At 45.7% G+C, this 14,885-nt stretch overlaps 1 protein-coding gene across 1 annotated transcript in view; it reads right to left on the bottom strand.

Annotated features, from left to right (window-relative positions):
* Window positions 1-595: 595 nt before the first annotated feature.
* C1H3orf20 (chromosome 1 C3orf20 homolog) overlaps window positions 596-14,885 on the bottom strand; it is a 167,367-nt gene continuing 153,077 nt past the window's right edge. The window contains exons 15-16 of the mRNA XM_037826889.1: window positions 6,047-6,145; window positions 596-698 (exon numbers count right to left, since the gene is read on the bottom strand). Coding sequence (XP_037682817.1) covers window positions 596-698; window positions 6,047-6,145 — 202 coding nt within the window. The remainder of the gene's footprint in view (window positions 699-6,046; window positions 6,146-14,885) is intronic.

The raw sequence follows: 14,885 nt of genomic DNA on the forward strand, positions 1-14,885 counted from the left end.
GGGCTGTTATGAGAAGTAAGGGAGTTAATTCCCATACAGTGCTTAGAACAATGTCTGGCCCAGAGTAAATACCATGAAAGCTATTATTACTGAGGCGTTCCAAGGAGGAGCCTTCGCCCTTCAGATGTCAGAAATGCTAGCCTTTTGCCTTAAGCACTGCCCTCTCCGGGGCTCTGATTCAAGCCTTTTTTGAGGGAAGAGTAAATCCTCAAAGTCTGGGGGCGTGGCTTAGCCCCTAACAGGCTGGGTCCTTGGCAGGAGCAGACTCTGGCCATGGGGTTGAATCTGCAGGTTTGGGAGGCCCCCTCTCCCGGTTCCCGCTGCCCACCCTTCCAAGGTAGCGTTTCCATGGCGCTGGGGGTTGCTGGGGGATGCCCGGGCTCCCACTATTCTTGTATCATCCTGCATCAGCCACTCGTTCATCGCGAGACCTTCTCCAGCCTCCATCAAGTGTCAGTTTCCTCATCTGTAAAATGGGGGCAGAGCCGGTACCGCTCCACCGGGCAGTCGAGGGCGGTAAACGAGATCCTGCTAGACGCAGCCGTGGTGTGTGAAGCTTGACTGGCCAAAAAGCAAAGCTTGCTGCTGCTCTGAACTAAGCCGGGGACCGGGGGCGGAAGGGGAGCAGCCTGCGTGTGCGGACGGTGCACGTCTGGCCGGTGTAGGACGCCCCCCAGTGGACAACAAGAAAGCCGACCCTGCTCCGCAGAGAGGGTTCGCGGAGGCTGTGGAGACTGGGGGCCCGGTGGGGCCAAGCCTGGATCCCGCCCGTTCCCCCTTCCCAGGGGCCAAGAAGGGGGAACCAAATATTACCAAGACTGAAAACACCCCCGGCAACTACCCCCAAACAAAGGGATCGACATCAGGAAAACGTCACAGTAACTCGCAAATTTTTTTTTTAAGGCAGTTATTTCCCAAAGGCCAAGCATTCTATCTCACCTCGATGATTTTTGCCACATTTTTTGCATATTTTTGAATTTGCATATTTTTGTTGACCATATACATATTTTTAATCTGCATATTTTTGTTGACTATATTATCTATTTTACATTTTAAAATGCTTATATAAATATATAAAATTATATATGATTATATACTTATATATAATTTTATATAACAATTTATATTTTATATGTTACAGTATTTTAAAATAGTTTTATCTTTTATATTAACATATCTCTTTTACTTTATTGAATATCTTGGGTATTTTATTGGATCTGTCTATTGAATATCTTTCCTTAAATCCACTCACATTTTCAGCATAAGTGTATTCAAAAAGTAAACTTTGGATTGGGGTGATGAATGCACAACTATATGATGGTACTGTGAACAGCTGATTGTACACCATGGATGATTGTATGGTATGTGAATATCTCTCAATAAAACTGAATTTTTAAAAAAAGTAAACTTTGAATCTCTATCATGATTTGCCATAAATACAAGATCGCTGTAAAAGAGAGAGATGGAACATAAAGCAACATTAAATTCTAGCCAAAGAACTGTTGCCCGCAGAAGGCTTGGAGGTGTGGAGGCTCCGAGCTTGAGAACTGTTCTCTCTTAATTAAGAAGAGAGCTTAGCAAGTGTCGTAGGAGCACCCACGTGAGACTCTCCTTGATGTAAGGGGAAGGATGGGAAAGAATCCCTTTCTCAGCACCCCATCTGCTTCCACCTGAAATAAACTGCTGACAACTACTGACGGTGACCCAGCTGAAAAGTACCCACCAGTTGAGAAGTCTGGCCATGCTCAGGAGAGGCCCCTCTCCTGCCCTCCTTCCCCACTAGCCCCCCCAAGCCTGCTTGGGGAGGGGTCCTGGATCTCAGGCCAGCACCCCAGCTCTTAGGGAGGTTGCTGTAGTTTCTGATGCCTCCCTCACAACTTATAGCCCCTCTGGGTGTCTTGTGGCCCAGGAAACCCTCCCAGAGCTGTGAGACGTGCTGCCTTCTTTCAGGGCGTCTATCCCCCCGGGGATGACAGCATCAACCTTCTCCTCCAGGGTGCCTTGTGGGTATCTCTAATGAACACAGACAAAACCCAGTTTCCTGATCCCTCTCCCCAAACCTGCTGCTCCCCTGCTCAGACACAGCCTCTCCATCCTTCCAGTGGCTCAGGTCAGAGGCCTTGGAGTCATCTCAGGCGTGTCTCTTTCCCTCCCACTCCAGATCTGATCTGTTAGGAAATCCTGTTGGCTGCATCTCCAAAATATATCCAGCCCTCTGCTACTGCTATCCAGAACCAAGCCACCATCTCCACTCTCCTGAAGGACTGCAGGAGCTTCCTCAGAGACTCCCTGCCTCCACCTTGCCCCCAGAAAGACTGCTGTCTGCATGCGCCCAGAGGGACAGACACTGTGTGGTGCATGTGAAATAGCTAGAAGATGCAAAGGCACAGAGACAGAAAGTGGACTTTAGATTGCCAGGGGCAGTGGGGGAAGGTGTGTGGGGAGTTCATGCATGATGGGTGTCAGGTTTCAGTTTGGGTGAAGGGAAAGTTCTGGTCATGGATGGTGGTGAGGGTACTGCAACCCTCTGATATGATTACTTTCACTGAATGGTATGCTTGGGAGGGGTTGGGATGGGAAAATTGATCTTACACATATGTTACACAATTAAGAAGAAAGAAAGAAAGTAAAAAAAACAAAAAACAAAAATGAAGTCAAATCACATCCTTCCTTTGCTCAACACTTGCCCTGTGACTTCTACCTCACCCAGGGTAAAAGCCAATGTCCTTCCAGTAGTCTCGTGGCAAGATCAGACCAGCCCTCCCACTGTCACCTCCTCCTCTCTCCCCCAGCTCCCCCACTCCAGTCACAAGGGGCCCTTGCTGTCCTTTAACACTCCAACCATTTTCCTACTCCCGGGCCTTTGCTTAGAAGGCTCTTCCTTCTGACATCCATGCGACTCAACCCTCACCTCTTTCAGGTCTTTGTCTAGATGCCACCTCCTCAGGGAGGCCCTCCCTGCTTTACTCATTCTCATAGCAGCACAGTGTGTGGATTTTACTTAACAGATTTAGTGTCTGTCTCTCCCACCACTAGAGAGGGATGGGTTTTGCCCATTTTCCTTGCTGCTGTAGTCCAGTGGGGGCCATGCAGTAGGGATCAACATACTGGAGAGTTGATCTACTGGTGTGGACAGCGACTCCTGCTGTCATTGACGTGGCCAGCCCTGCACAGCCCCCATTCAGCTCCAACTCCAGCCTCACAGGGACAGAGCAGAGCCTGTCATGTCTGGCTGTCAGGATCTGGGTGGCATTGGGCTGGATCCAACTCTCCCGGGGCCAGCCTGGCCTTGGGGCCTCACCCGCCAGTGGGCATCAGGGGTGGGTCGTGGTGGCTCCAGGTGGCCGGAAGGGCCGGTGACCCCACTTGTGTCCAGAACTAGAATCCAAGTCTCCCACTGTGTGGCGGGGGCTTGCAGAGTGCTTCTCATGCTAGATAACAGTCTTCCGCTTGGGAAGTGACCGCTCCCCTCTGTAAAATGGTTCCATAAGAGCTCCTATCCCCAGGCTTTCGGAGAGGTTTAGGATGGCCAGTACTCTGCCTAGGACAGCCTCTGGTCCAGAGGGGCTCTGATGAGGATTTCAGATGGAGTCCAGTCCAGGAGGGAAACTGTTCTGGAGTGGGGGGTTCTTGAGCTGCCTGTAAACCAAGGTGAGGAGTGAGAGACGAGTCAAAGGAGTGAGTGCATTGGTGGCCTGTGTTGGGGCAAGGAGAGAAGGGAGCTTTGCAGGGGCACCCTGGGGCCCATTCTGGGCCTGTAGTCCTCAGTCTGCAATTTGGTCAGGGCTGATCAAAGACAAAGGCCCTGTGGCCTTCCTTCTGTGCCCCCAGCTGCACCTGCCACCCTTCCTTCCAACACTGACCAGGCTATCAGTCATATAGTCGCTCAACAAACATCCCTCTGAGCACTTTCCCTGTGTCAGCTCCTGGCAGGGAGCAGAGGCATCAGGGAGGGATGAGACCCAGGTCCTGCTGATGCGGGCGCTGACGTGCCAACAGAAGGAGAGGGGGCCAAGGAAGCCAGAAGGGACATGGGACTGGGCCTGGGGCTTGGGGAAGCTTCCTGGAAGAGGCAATATTTAACTGAGACCCGAACAGTAACTAAAAGTGAACAAGACAAAGGTACAGGGAGAAAAAAAGGGACAGGAGGGAGTATGGCCAAGGCGAAGGAGAGCCATGGGAGGGTTATAAAAAAAAATTATTTTTTTGTGTGGTAAAATATACATAACATAAAATCATTTTATCCACTTTAAGTGGAAAATTCTTTGACGTTAAGTACATTGACAATACAGTGCAACTTTCACCGTTATCTATTTCTAGAGTCTTTTCATCGTTCCACACCGAAACTCATACTCATTTAGCAATAATTCCCCATTCCCCCGCCTCCACCCCTGGTAACCACCCTTCTGCCTTCTGTCCTATGAATTTACTTATCCTAAGTATTTCAATATTTGTCCTTTTGTGTCTGGCTTATTTCACTGCACACATCTTCAGGTTCATCCATGTTGCTGCATGTACCAGCACTTCATTTCTTTTTTATGGCTAAATAATATTCCATTGTATGGATATATCACATTTTGTTTATCCACTCATCAGTTGATGGACACTGTGGTTGCTTCCACCTTTTGGCAATTGTGAATATGCAATTTAGTTTGCATTCAGTTCCTTTGGGTAGAAATGTAGGAGTGGGATTGCCAGGTCATATGCTAATCTTATATTTAACTTTCTGAGAAACTGCCCAACTATTTTCTACAGTGGCTGCATCAGTTTACAATCCCAGCACAATGTATTAGGGTTTCTGTTTCTCCACTTTGTTGCCAGCACTTCTTATTTTCATTTTTTAAAATAATAGCCAACCTAGTGGGTATGAAATGGTATCTCATTGTAGTTTTAATTTGCATTTCTCTAATGCTAATGACATTGAGCATGTTTTCATACACTTATTGGCCATTTGAATATGTTATTTGGAGAAATGTCTATTCAAATCCTTGACCCATTTTAAAATTGGACTGTTTGTCTTTTTGTTGTTGAATTGTAAGAGTTCTTTATATATTTGGATTATTAAACCCTTATCAGGTATATGGTTTCCATATATTTTCTCCCATTCTGTAGGTTGCCTTTTCACTTCTTTGATAATGTCCTTCGATGTAAAGTTTTTAATTTTGATGAAGTTCATTTTATCTATTTTTTCTTTTCTTGCTTGTGTTTTTGGTGTAAAATCTAAAAATCCATTGCCCACTACAAGGTCCTAAGGATATTTTCCTATGCTTTCTTGTAAGACATTTATAGTATTAGCTCTTATATTTAGGTCATTGATTCATTTTGAATTAATTTTTGTTTATGTTGAAAGATAGAGGTCCACATTCACTCTTTTACAGGTGGATTTCCAGTTGTCTTGGCACCACTGGTTAAAGAGACTCTCCTTTCCCCATTGAATGGACTAGGCACCCTTTATGAAAATCAACTGGCCATAGATGTGTGGATTTATCTCTGGACTCTCGATTCTACTCCATTGTTCTATCTGCCTATCCTTATGCTAGCACCACACTGTTTTAATTACTATAGTTAGTTTGAAATCAGGAAATGCGAGTCCTCCAACTTTCTTCTTTTTTTCCAAGATGGTTTTGGCTATTCGGGGCCCCTTGCAATTCCAATATGAAGTTGAGGATCAGCTTTCCCATTTCTGCAAAAAAGGCTGCAGAGTTGTTCCAAGTTTATTTCCTCCCCTTCTGGTGCCAATTAGTTGGGAATTTGGGGAATTATTAACATTTTTACTAACCCTCCACCCTGCAAATGAGACCATTGTTAGGATGGGCATCAGTGGCAAGCAGTGTGGTTCCACGACAGCAGTCAAATGGCCCCAGGGTTGTATCCTGGCTGGCTGCCAACTCGGTACACCAAGCAATGCATGTTTCTCTCCCTGTCTCTTTCCCTCCTTCTCTCTTTCTTACTCTCTCTCTCTCTCTCTCTCTCTCTCTCTCACATACACTCTCACACACACACACACACACACACACACACACACACACATGCCTCCACTCCTCACCTGCAGAATAGGTGCACTGTTTCCAGCATCTGCGGCAACATGGTGCGGGCACCGTGGGCTGAGGCGGGCCGGTAGGTGCTGTCGGAAATAAAGCGGTGCCTGTAAGGGAATAAACGCTCTCTCGGTTCTGGAGGAGAAAAGAATTTATTTACAATCTTGCAAGATGGGGCGTCCAGCCAAACACGCGGGAGGCTGGCGCGCCAGAGGAAGAGAATGGCGATGTTTAAATCCCCTACTCCTAATTCGCAAGTCCCTCCCCTGTTTCCCCATTGACTGGGTACTACAGAGGTTACAGCCTATCCGAGAACACTAACTAATTCATCTTTTGAGATTTTAATTTGTACAGCCAATCCCAGAGAGCCAACTAGCTCATTATTGAGATTTTGAACTGATTAGCCAATGCCCCCCCAAATTTTTATTTTTTGCTGTGAGTTCCCGCCTCTGATACTACCTCATGTCTCTTTACATCAGGCAGATTCTCTCTTCTCTTTGTCTGGGGCTTGTTTAAACTGGTTTTGCCTCCATTTCCCTTATTCCATGCTGTCTCTATGTGAAAACGAAACTTATTCCTTTCTTACAGATTCCCTCCTCTTTCTTTTTTAAACACTTTTAGTTTTCACATTTTAGATTCTCAAATTTGCTAAGGGCTTTTTCACATTCCTCATCATACGGATCTTTCTTATTTTTGATTCTAGTGGTTTTGATGGGTTTTTGAACTAGCCTTTGAGCACACAGGATTATGTAGCACCCAGCTGTTATAAACATTTTGGCTGGAATGATAAGGAAAATTAAAATAGATGTTGCAATTCCTTTCCATTTCTCGAACCAATTTTCCAACCATTCTATGAGTGGGTTGTTAATGCTAGAATTCTTTTCTAGTTTCTGAAATAAGGCTGTTAAGCCTTGTAGGGCTTTGGTGATAGTTCCATTAGGCGCGGTATTATAGGGGATGAATGTGCGACAATTTCCCCCAACTATAGCACAGATGCCTCCTTTTTCAGCTAGCATCATGTCTAGGGCCATTCTGTTTTCCCATGCCATTCGGCTAGTGGCATCTAACTGTTCTGCTATTTCTTTAATGACATCCCTGGTATAGTTGATAAATTTTAGCTGATGATTGACATTTTTATTGATGGTGACCCACCAGAATAAGGACGATTTAAATTCTGCAGCTACTTGATTTTTAGCTTTAAACTCATTAGGAACTTTCTGGGGAACCCCTATACTATCTACAAACATTTTTTTATTGAAGGAACTAGGTACACTTTGTACATTTTTCTTTTCTCCTTTGCCTTGGGTTGGTACTTTTTTATTACTTTCAAATGCCAGGGTAAATGAGATAGCCAATTGAACCAGAGCACAGGTTCCTCCCCACCTTTCAGGTAGTGTTGGCCAGAGGATGCCCTTCCCACAGTACCACCAGAGGTCTGCTCGGGGTATAGTTAGGCTGGAGAAGTTGCCAGTACTATCCTTGCTCACATTCCACACCTGTGTACACAGAGCCATGGTACCAAGATCCTGGAGCCCTTCTTCCCATCTGGAGAGACAGGCAGAGTGGTTTCCGGGACCGAGGTGAGACGCTGGTATGGCTTTGACACTTCCCTTCTGGACTGGAGGGAAAAGGGAGGACAACGTACTACAACTTTCACCAGGAGTAGCATTTTGAAAGAGGAGTGTTATACATTTAAACTCCCTTTCATGCTTTTTCATCCCCAAGGGGAAGGGCATAATCTGAACAGTGGGTTGTTTGGTTGTACAAGCATAACAGTCACTTCTGTTTAGACTCTGGATGGTATGTTTGCCCGATTCTACCCAGGCATTTGTATTTCCATAACCTGTCTCTATTTCTGTGGTTTGCTTTAAGTCTTTGGTCTTAAGTGTTCTAATGACCTTGGGGTCAATTTGAACTGGAGAGTTAAATTCCAGCCAAGTTTCCCTTAATGGTTTTTCCTCCAACCTGGGTAAGACCCATCCCTCATACTGTGTGGTCCACCAAGCAGTGTCCCAAGAATAACAGGGGTTAGGTGTCTCATAAGTTATACTCTCAAATGTTCGCCCCCCAACAATCTTGCTTTCTATTTGAACAGTCTGCTTATTCCTCACTCAGTTGTTGCTGACGTTTTAGATTTTTACAGCTGACAAACATCAAATTGTACAGTTTGAGACTTTAAGCCTTTGACTACACTTATAACCAGCTTAGCAGAACCTGTTACTCCTTGAATATAGAACATTATGATCAGTATAAGCAATTTCATCATTAAGCTATACACAGAGCACAATGCAAACATAGGGTTTAATTCAGCCCTTCCTCCCTCCTAGTATGTTCTTTCAACTGTTGCCTATTTAAAGTGATCCTTAGGGGATCTGAGGTAGGAGTCACTTTCCAGGATTCAGGTTGAGTTGCTGGATACTTATCGTCTGGTTCAGGCACCGGTCCCTTCACTCGTGTGTAATGAGTCCAGCCTCTTTCTGCCGTTCGGACTGCCGTCTCAGTTGTCAGCAAGACCTGATAGGGTCCTTCCCAGATCGGTTGAAGTTTGGATTCTTTCCACGACCGGATCAGAACCCAGCTGCCAGGCTGATGTCGATGGGCAGCAAATTCAAGAGGCGGGGTCTGAGCCAGCAGTCCACAGTGCCTGAGAGATGATAAAGTAGAAGACAAGGCCAGTATATAATTCTTAAGAAAAAGATCTTTTGTGTCTAGGGAGGGGAGCTCTCCAGTCCACCTGGGGAAAGGCAAACCAAAAAGCATTTCATAAGGGGAAATTCCCAGTTCTTTTCTAGGGGCAGTCCTGATTCTTAGTAGAGCTATAGGTAAGCACTTGATCCAAGGTAACTTTGTTTCCAAAACTAATTTAGAAAGATGTTTCTTTATGGTTTGATTCATTCTTTCCACTCTCCCAGAGGATGGTGGATGCCAGGGAGTGTGGAAGTCCCAAGTGACACCCAGGCTTCTCATGACATTCTGCAACACACAGGAGGTAAAGTGACTGCCATTATCAGAGTCTATATTTTCCACTAACCCATAACGGGGAATGATTTGTTCAAGGATAACTTTAGAAGTTCCCAATGCTGTAGCTGAGGATAGAGGGTAGGCTTCCACCCATCCAGTGAGGTGGTCGACAATTACCAAAATATATTTCAAACGACCGATTGGTGGCATTTCAGTATAATCAACTTGAATGCTCTGGAATGGTCTCAGGCCCGGCTCTCTTCCCCCTTGTACCTGTTTTCTTAAAACCTTTTTATTAATTTTTTGACAAATTATGCACCGCTCACAGATTTGTTTAGCAACTGTATAAAGGCCTACACATCCAAATTGTCTAAGTACTACATCACACATGGCTTGTACCCCCCAATGACTCCCCTGGTGTAGGACTGCTAATATCTCCCTCATTATTTGTTTATTTAACATTTGTCTGCCATCTGGGAGAAACCATTTCCCCTGATCATTTAAGGTTGCTCCTAACTGTTTCAACTCTTTTACTTCTTTGGCAGAGAATGTAGGGACCCCAAATTCCTTAGGGATAGAGGGTATTAGGATCATTATTTTTAAAGGGGGGTAGAGAGAGGCCTCCTTAGCCTTTTCATCAGCCAACCTATTGCCTTTTGCCTCAAAAGTAGGTCCCTTCTGGTGTCCATTTATATGCACCACTGATATTTCTCTAGGTAAGAGTAGATTGGTTAATACTTGTTTCACCAATTCCCCATGAACCAGTTCTTTTCCTTTGCTATTGATTAATCCCCTTTCTTCCCAGATCTTTCCAAAGGTGTGGACTACCCCAAAGGCATACTTAGAGTCAGTGTATATTGTACCATCCTTTCCTTCTAATAATTTGAGGGCTTGATTTAGTGCATACAATTCACAAGTTTGAGCTGACCACTTATTGGGCAATCGGCTAGCTTCTTTTACTTCACAAGTTATCCCATCCACAACTGCATAGCCATTGTGCCTTTCTCCTTCTAGGACTTTGGAGGATCCATCTATGAACAGTCTTTCCCCCGAGTGCAGGGGAAGATCCCTTAGGTCAGGTCGGACTCGAGTTTGGTATTCAATTAGGTCTAAACAGTCATGCTCAGGGGTCTCTACTTGCTCAGGCCCCTTCCAGAGGAAGGAGGCCGGGTTTAGGCTATGATCTGTTGTTAAGACCAAATCATCTTTTTCCATTAGGATTGCTTCATATTTTAAGATTTGAGAATCAGTTAACCATTTCCCTGCCCTTTGAGACAGAATAGTTCTCACTTGATGAGGAGTACTAACTACTAATGCCCCTCCAAAGGTTAATTTCCTGCTTTCTTCTACTAAAAGGGCAGTTGCTGCAATGGCTTGAACACACCCAGGCCACCCCCTAGAGACTGGATCTAAAACCTTCGAAAGGAAAGCCACCGGCCTTCTTTGGCCTCCCCAGATTTGGGTTAGGACCCCCAAAGCTGTTCCCTTATCTACTGTAACAAACAGGTGAAAGGGTTTTTCGAGGGAAGGAAGTGCTAGAACAGGAGCTTGCACCAGTGCCTGCTTGAGTTCATTTAATGCCTTTATTTCCACTTCCTCCCATTCTATCTTGTCAGGCTCTTCCTCTAGTAATTTTTGGTATAGCTCTTTAGTTCGAGATGCAAAAGAATCTATCCACAATCTACAGTACCCTACCAATCCCAGGAATTTTCTTAGCTCTCTTTTTGTTTGAGGAAGAGGCAACTCTACTATGGCCTGGATTCTTTCTGGATGGATTTTTCTTTTTCCTTCACTTATGAGGTGGCCTAGGTACTTAACTTCCCTTGCTACAAATTGCAGTTTACTTTTAGATACCCTTAATCCTTGTTCCCCTAAAAAGTTCAGTAGATTTTTCGTAGCTTGAGCCACCACTTGCCTTTCTTTACCTGATATTAATAGATCATCTACATATTGCAGAAGGGTGATTTCAGGTGGGACTGGAAATTTTCCAGTACCCTCTCTAACTCTTGCCCAAAGAGATTGGGGGACTCCGTGAAACCCTGAGGTAAGACCGTCCATCTGTATTGCTGCTTTCGCCCATTGAAGGGATCTTCCCACTCAAAGGCAAACAGGTCTCTACTTTCTGGATCAAGGGGACAGGCCCAGAAGGCATCCTTTAAATCTACTACACTAAACCACTTATGATGGAAGGGAATTTTACTCAGGAGAGTGTAAGGATTAGGAACTACAGGGTGTCGAACCTGGACAATTTTATTAATGGCCCTTAGATCCTGCACCATTCTCCAGCTACCATCTGGTTTCTGAATGGGGAGAATGGGAGTATTAAAAGAGGACATACAGGTTTCCAAGAGTCCATCCCGAAGGAGACCCTCAATGATGGGTTGGAGTCCCTGTCTTCCTTTAAGAGGAATAGGATATTGTTTCTGGCACACGACCTCCCCTTCCTTTTTTAACTTGATTTTAATTGGGGGAATTTGCAACCCTCCCCTGTTTCCTTCTTTTACCCATACCTCCTCCTTAATGTCTCTTTCATCTTCTTCAGTGAGCAGGGCCAAAACCTCAATCCGTCCATTCCTTACCTCTAAATCCAGTCCCATAGGTATTATTAGGTCTCTTCCTAATAAATTACTCCCAGCTTCTGGGATGTGCAACAAGGGAGCTATGATTTGATTATTTTCCCAACAAATGTTAGTAGGTTCAAGAATGGGAACTTTAAATCCCTCCCCTTTTACCCCTGTGACGGTGAGGGAACTGCCAGAGAGCCTGGCCCCCTTTGGAAGATGATTTACAGAGGAGCAAGCTGCTCCAGTGTCTACCAAGAATGTAATTTCCTCTTGATATGGGCCCACCTTTAAATTTACTAAAGGCTCCCGGTGGGCTTCTGAGATGAGGAGCCTCTGACTCTCCTAGTCTTCAAAATTCATTAGCGGTATAACTCGACCCTCCTTCTGTAAGTCTGGGCACTCCCTTTTGAAATGGCCAGGCTTTTCACAATGATAACACCCTGCAGAGTTCTGCATTTTCCTTGCTCCTTTTTTTAAATCAGCCCAGCCCCCTCCCCTATCTCGCCTCTGTCTGCATCCCCCATTTCCTGTTTCTAATCTTTTCTTGACCAAGTGGTCAACAGTGGCTATCATGACTTTAGCCTGCTGCTTTTGTTTTTCGTCCTCCCTTCTTACAAATACTTTCTGTGCTTCCCTTAATAACTCCTCCAATGGCTTATTCATCCATCCATCTATTTTCTGAATCTTTTTCCGAATATCAGGCCAAGATCCCTTCACATAGCTGACCTTTAACATTCCCTGGGCTACAGGGTCATCAGGGTTCATACCTGAATATTTCCTTACTTGTTCTCTCAATCTTTGTAGATAAGCAGAGGGAGACTCATCTTTCTCTTGATTTACCTCAAAGGCCTTATCCAAATTTTGAGATTTGGGTACCGCCAATTTTATTCCCTCTACAATGAGGTCTCTGAGATCCTTCATTTGCGCCCTATCCTCTTTATCATTATTATCCCAATCAGGGTCAGTATTTGGAAATTTTTGCTCTGCTGCCATCACCCCTTGCCCTGGCGGGTGTTGCCTTTCCCATTCTTTCATAGCAGCCCCTCTTATCATTCCTCTCTCCTCTTTTGTAAAGAGGATGTTTAATATGGACATAAGTTCAGACCACGTGTATAGGCTAGAGCCTAGGAACTGATCTATTTGCTCAGCCAGCCCCATTGGGTCCTCTATTAGCAATTTCATCTCCTTCTTAAAATTTCTTACTTCTGCACTCGTTAATGGGGCATTTACATACCCGACTTCCTTTGGCCCCATAGGCACCTCCCTCAAGGGGTAAAGGGATTTAACGGGGTGATGTTCCCTTACTCTCTTTCCTTCAAGAGTTTTTGGAAATGGAAAATTCTGTACATCCTTTTTGCACTGTATTAATTCTTTCCTCAACCATTGATGGGTCATATCTGGTGGGGCAGTTGGCGCCGATGGGCCTCCTGATTCCCCTGGAACCTGTGCGGACCTTATTAGGTCCTCAGACTCTAACAATCTCTGCCCTGGGGGAGGAGGGGAATAGTAGGGAGGAGGAAGGCTTAATAAGGGGTCCCAGGGTTTAGATTCTACCAACTCATCTTCCAAGTTTGGGTTTTTATCTTTCACAAGGTAAAGGGGAGTTTTTTTGTTCTTTAGCCAGCACGTGGCATAATCAGACTCCTCCTTAGAAAAGGGTTTCTTCTCATTAACATAAATTACAAGGTTGGCACAGAGCCAGTCCTCCTCTGACCCATACTTTGGCCAGAATACGTCTGGTGGTGAAATGCTTTCTTCAGTCCAAATGTAACAACAGTATTTAATCATTTTCTTTTTGTCCTTTCCCTTGGTCCGATCGCTATCGGTCCAATATTTTAACATCCTACCTAGTGGGCTATCTGGAGGGATGTCCCCGAGGGACTCTATAGGTGCCCCCTTTTCTTCTTCCCCGGCCGGCCAACTGCCTCTATTTCCCATCCTGAGTCTTGTCTGGGCTTCTTTCTCTCAGTTCCTTTCGCTTCGTCTGTCTCTGGCCCTTTCCCTCGCGGGAGAAGGGAACCGCAGATTGAGACTCCGCACTCGCTTCGTGCAGTGTGTCGCACGTCTCAGTCACACACAAGCAGCTCCAGACTCATCAGGAATTCCCGACCACCAAGGCAATATATTACTTTCCTTACCTTGGTCCGTGCACGGAGTTGCCTGGTCAAACAGAGGCAAGCCCTTTCCCCCTTTTCTCATCCACAACCGGCAGATCCAAGCGTCTGGTCTCGGGCCCTTTAGCTGCCGGAGATGGGCCCCCAATGGCGGAGTCCGAGACCGCTCAATCAGCGGGGCGCGCCTTCCCTTTGTCCACCTCGGGGGTCCCCCTCCGAAGCTTTGGATCCCGGACGAGCCCCCAAGTTGTCGGAAATAAAGCGGTGCCTGTAAGGGAATAAACGCTCTCTCGGTTCTGGAGGAGAAAAGAATTTATTTACAATCTTGCAAGATGGGGCGTCCAGCCAAACACGCGGGAGGCTGGCGCGCCAGAGGAAGAGAATGGCGATGTTTAAATCTCCTACTCCTAATTCGCAAGTCCCTCCCCTGTTTCCCCATTGACTGGGTACTACAGAGGTTACAGCCTATCCGAGAACACTAACTAATTCATCTTTTGAGATTTTAATTTGTACAGCCAATCCCAGAGAGCCAACTAGCTCATTATTGAGATTTTGAACTGATTAGCCAATGCCCCCCCAAATTTTTATTTTTTGCTGTGAGTTCCCGCCTCTGATACTACCTCATGTCTCTTTACATCAGGCAGATTCTCTCTTCTCTTTGTCTGGGGCTTGTTTAAACTGGTTTTGCCTCCATTTCCCTTATTCCATGCTGTCTCTATGTGAAAACGAAACTTATTCCTTTCTTACAGGTGCTGCAAACTGTAGAGCCCTGTGCACACACGGACCTGCCTCTGGTGACTCTTGCTTTTCCTTTTCCTCTGGTTCCTCCTTCCAATCTGCTAAGAGCAAACACCCTCCCAAGGCTGCACCCCAAATTCTTGCCCTAAACCAGTCCCATACCCAATCCTAGAATCCACGGGCCTTCAAGCTTTTGCGACTGCTCTCCCCAGGAGGAAATACATTTCACACAGTGGCATTGCCAGGACAGAAAAAGAGAGGCCACCCTCCTGCGGGATTTACAAGCACTTCTCTATGCTCTTCTGTTTCAGTCACCCATCCTCCTAAGAACCCATGATGTGGGTGCTATTCTTCTCCCCATTGACAGATAAGGAAACTGAGATCTGGGAAGTTAGATAACCCACTCGAGGTCACACGGGCAGACAAGTGGGTTCCCGGGTCAGCGTTTTTAACCTCCATACTCAGGATGG

This window comes from Choloepus didactylus, chromosome 1, assembly GCF_015220235.1.
Source record: "Choloepus didactylus isolate mChoDid1 chromosome 1, mChoDid1.pri, whole genome shotgun sequence".
In the NCBI taxonomy this organism is placed as follows: Eukaryota; Metazoa; Chordata; class Mammalia; order Pilosa; family Megalonychidae; genus Choloepus; species Choloepus didactylus.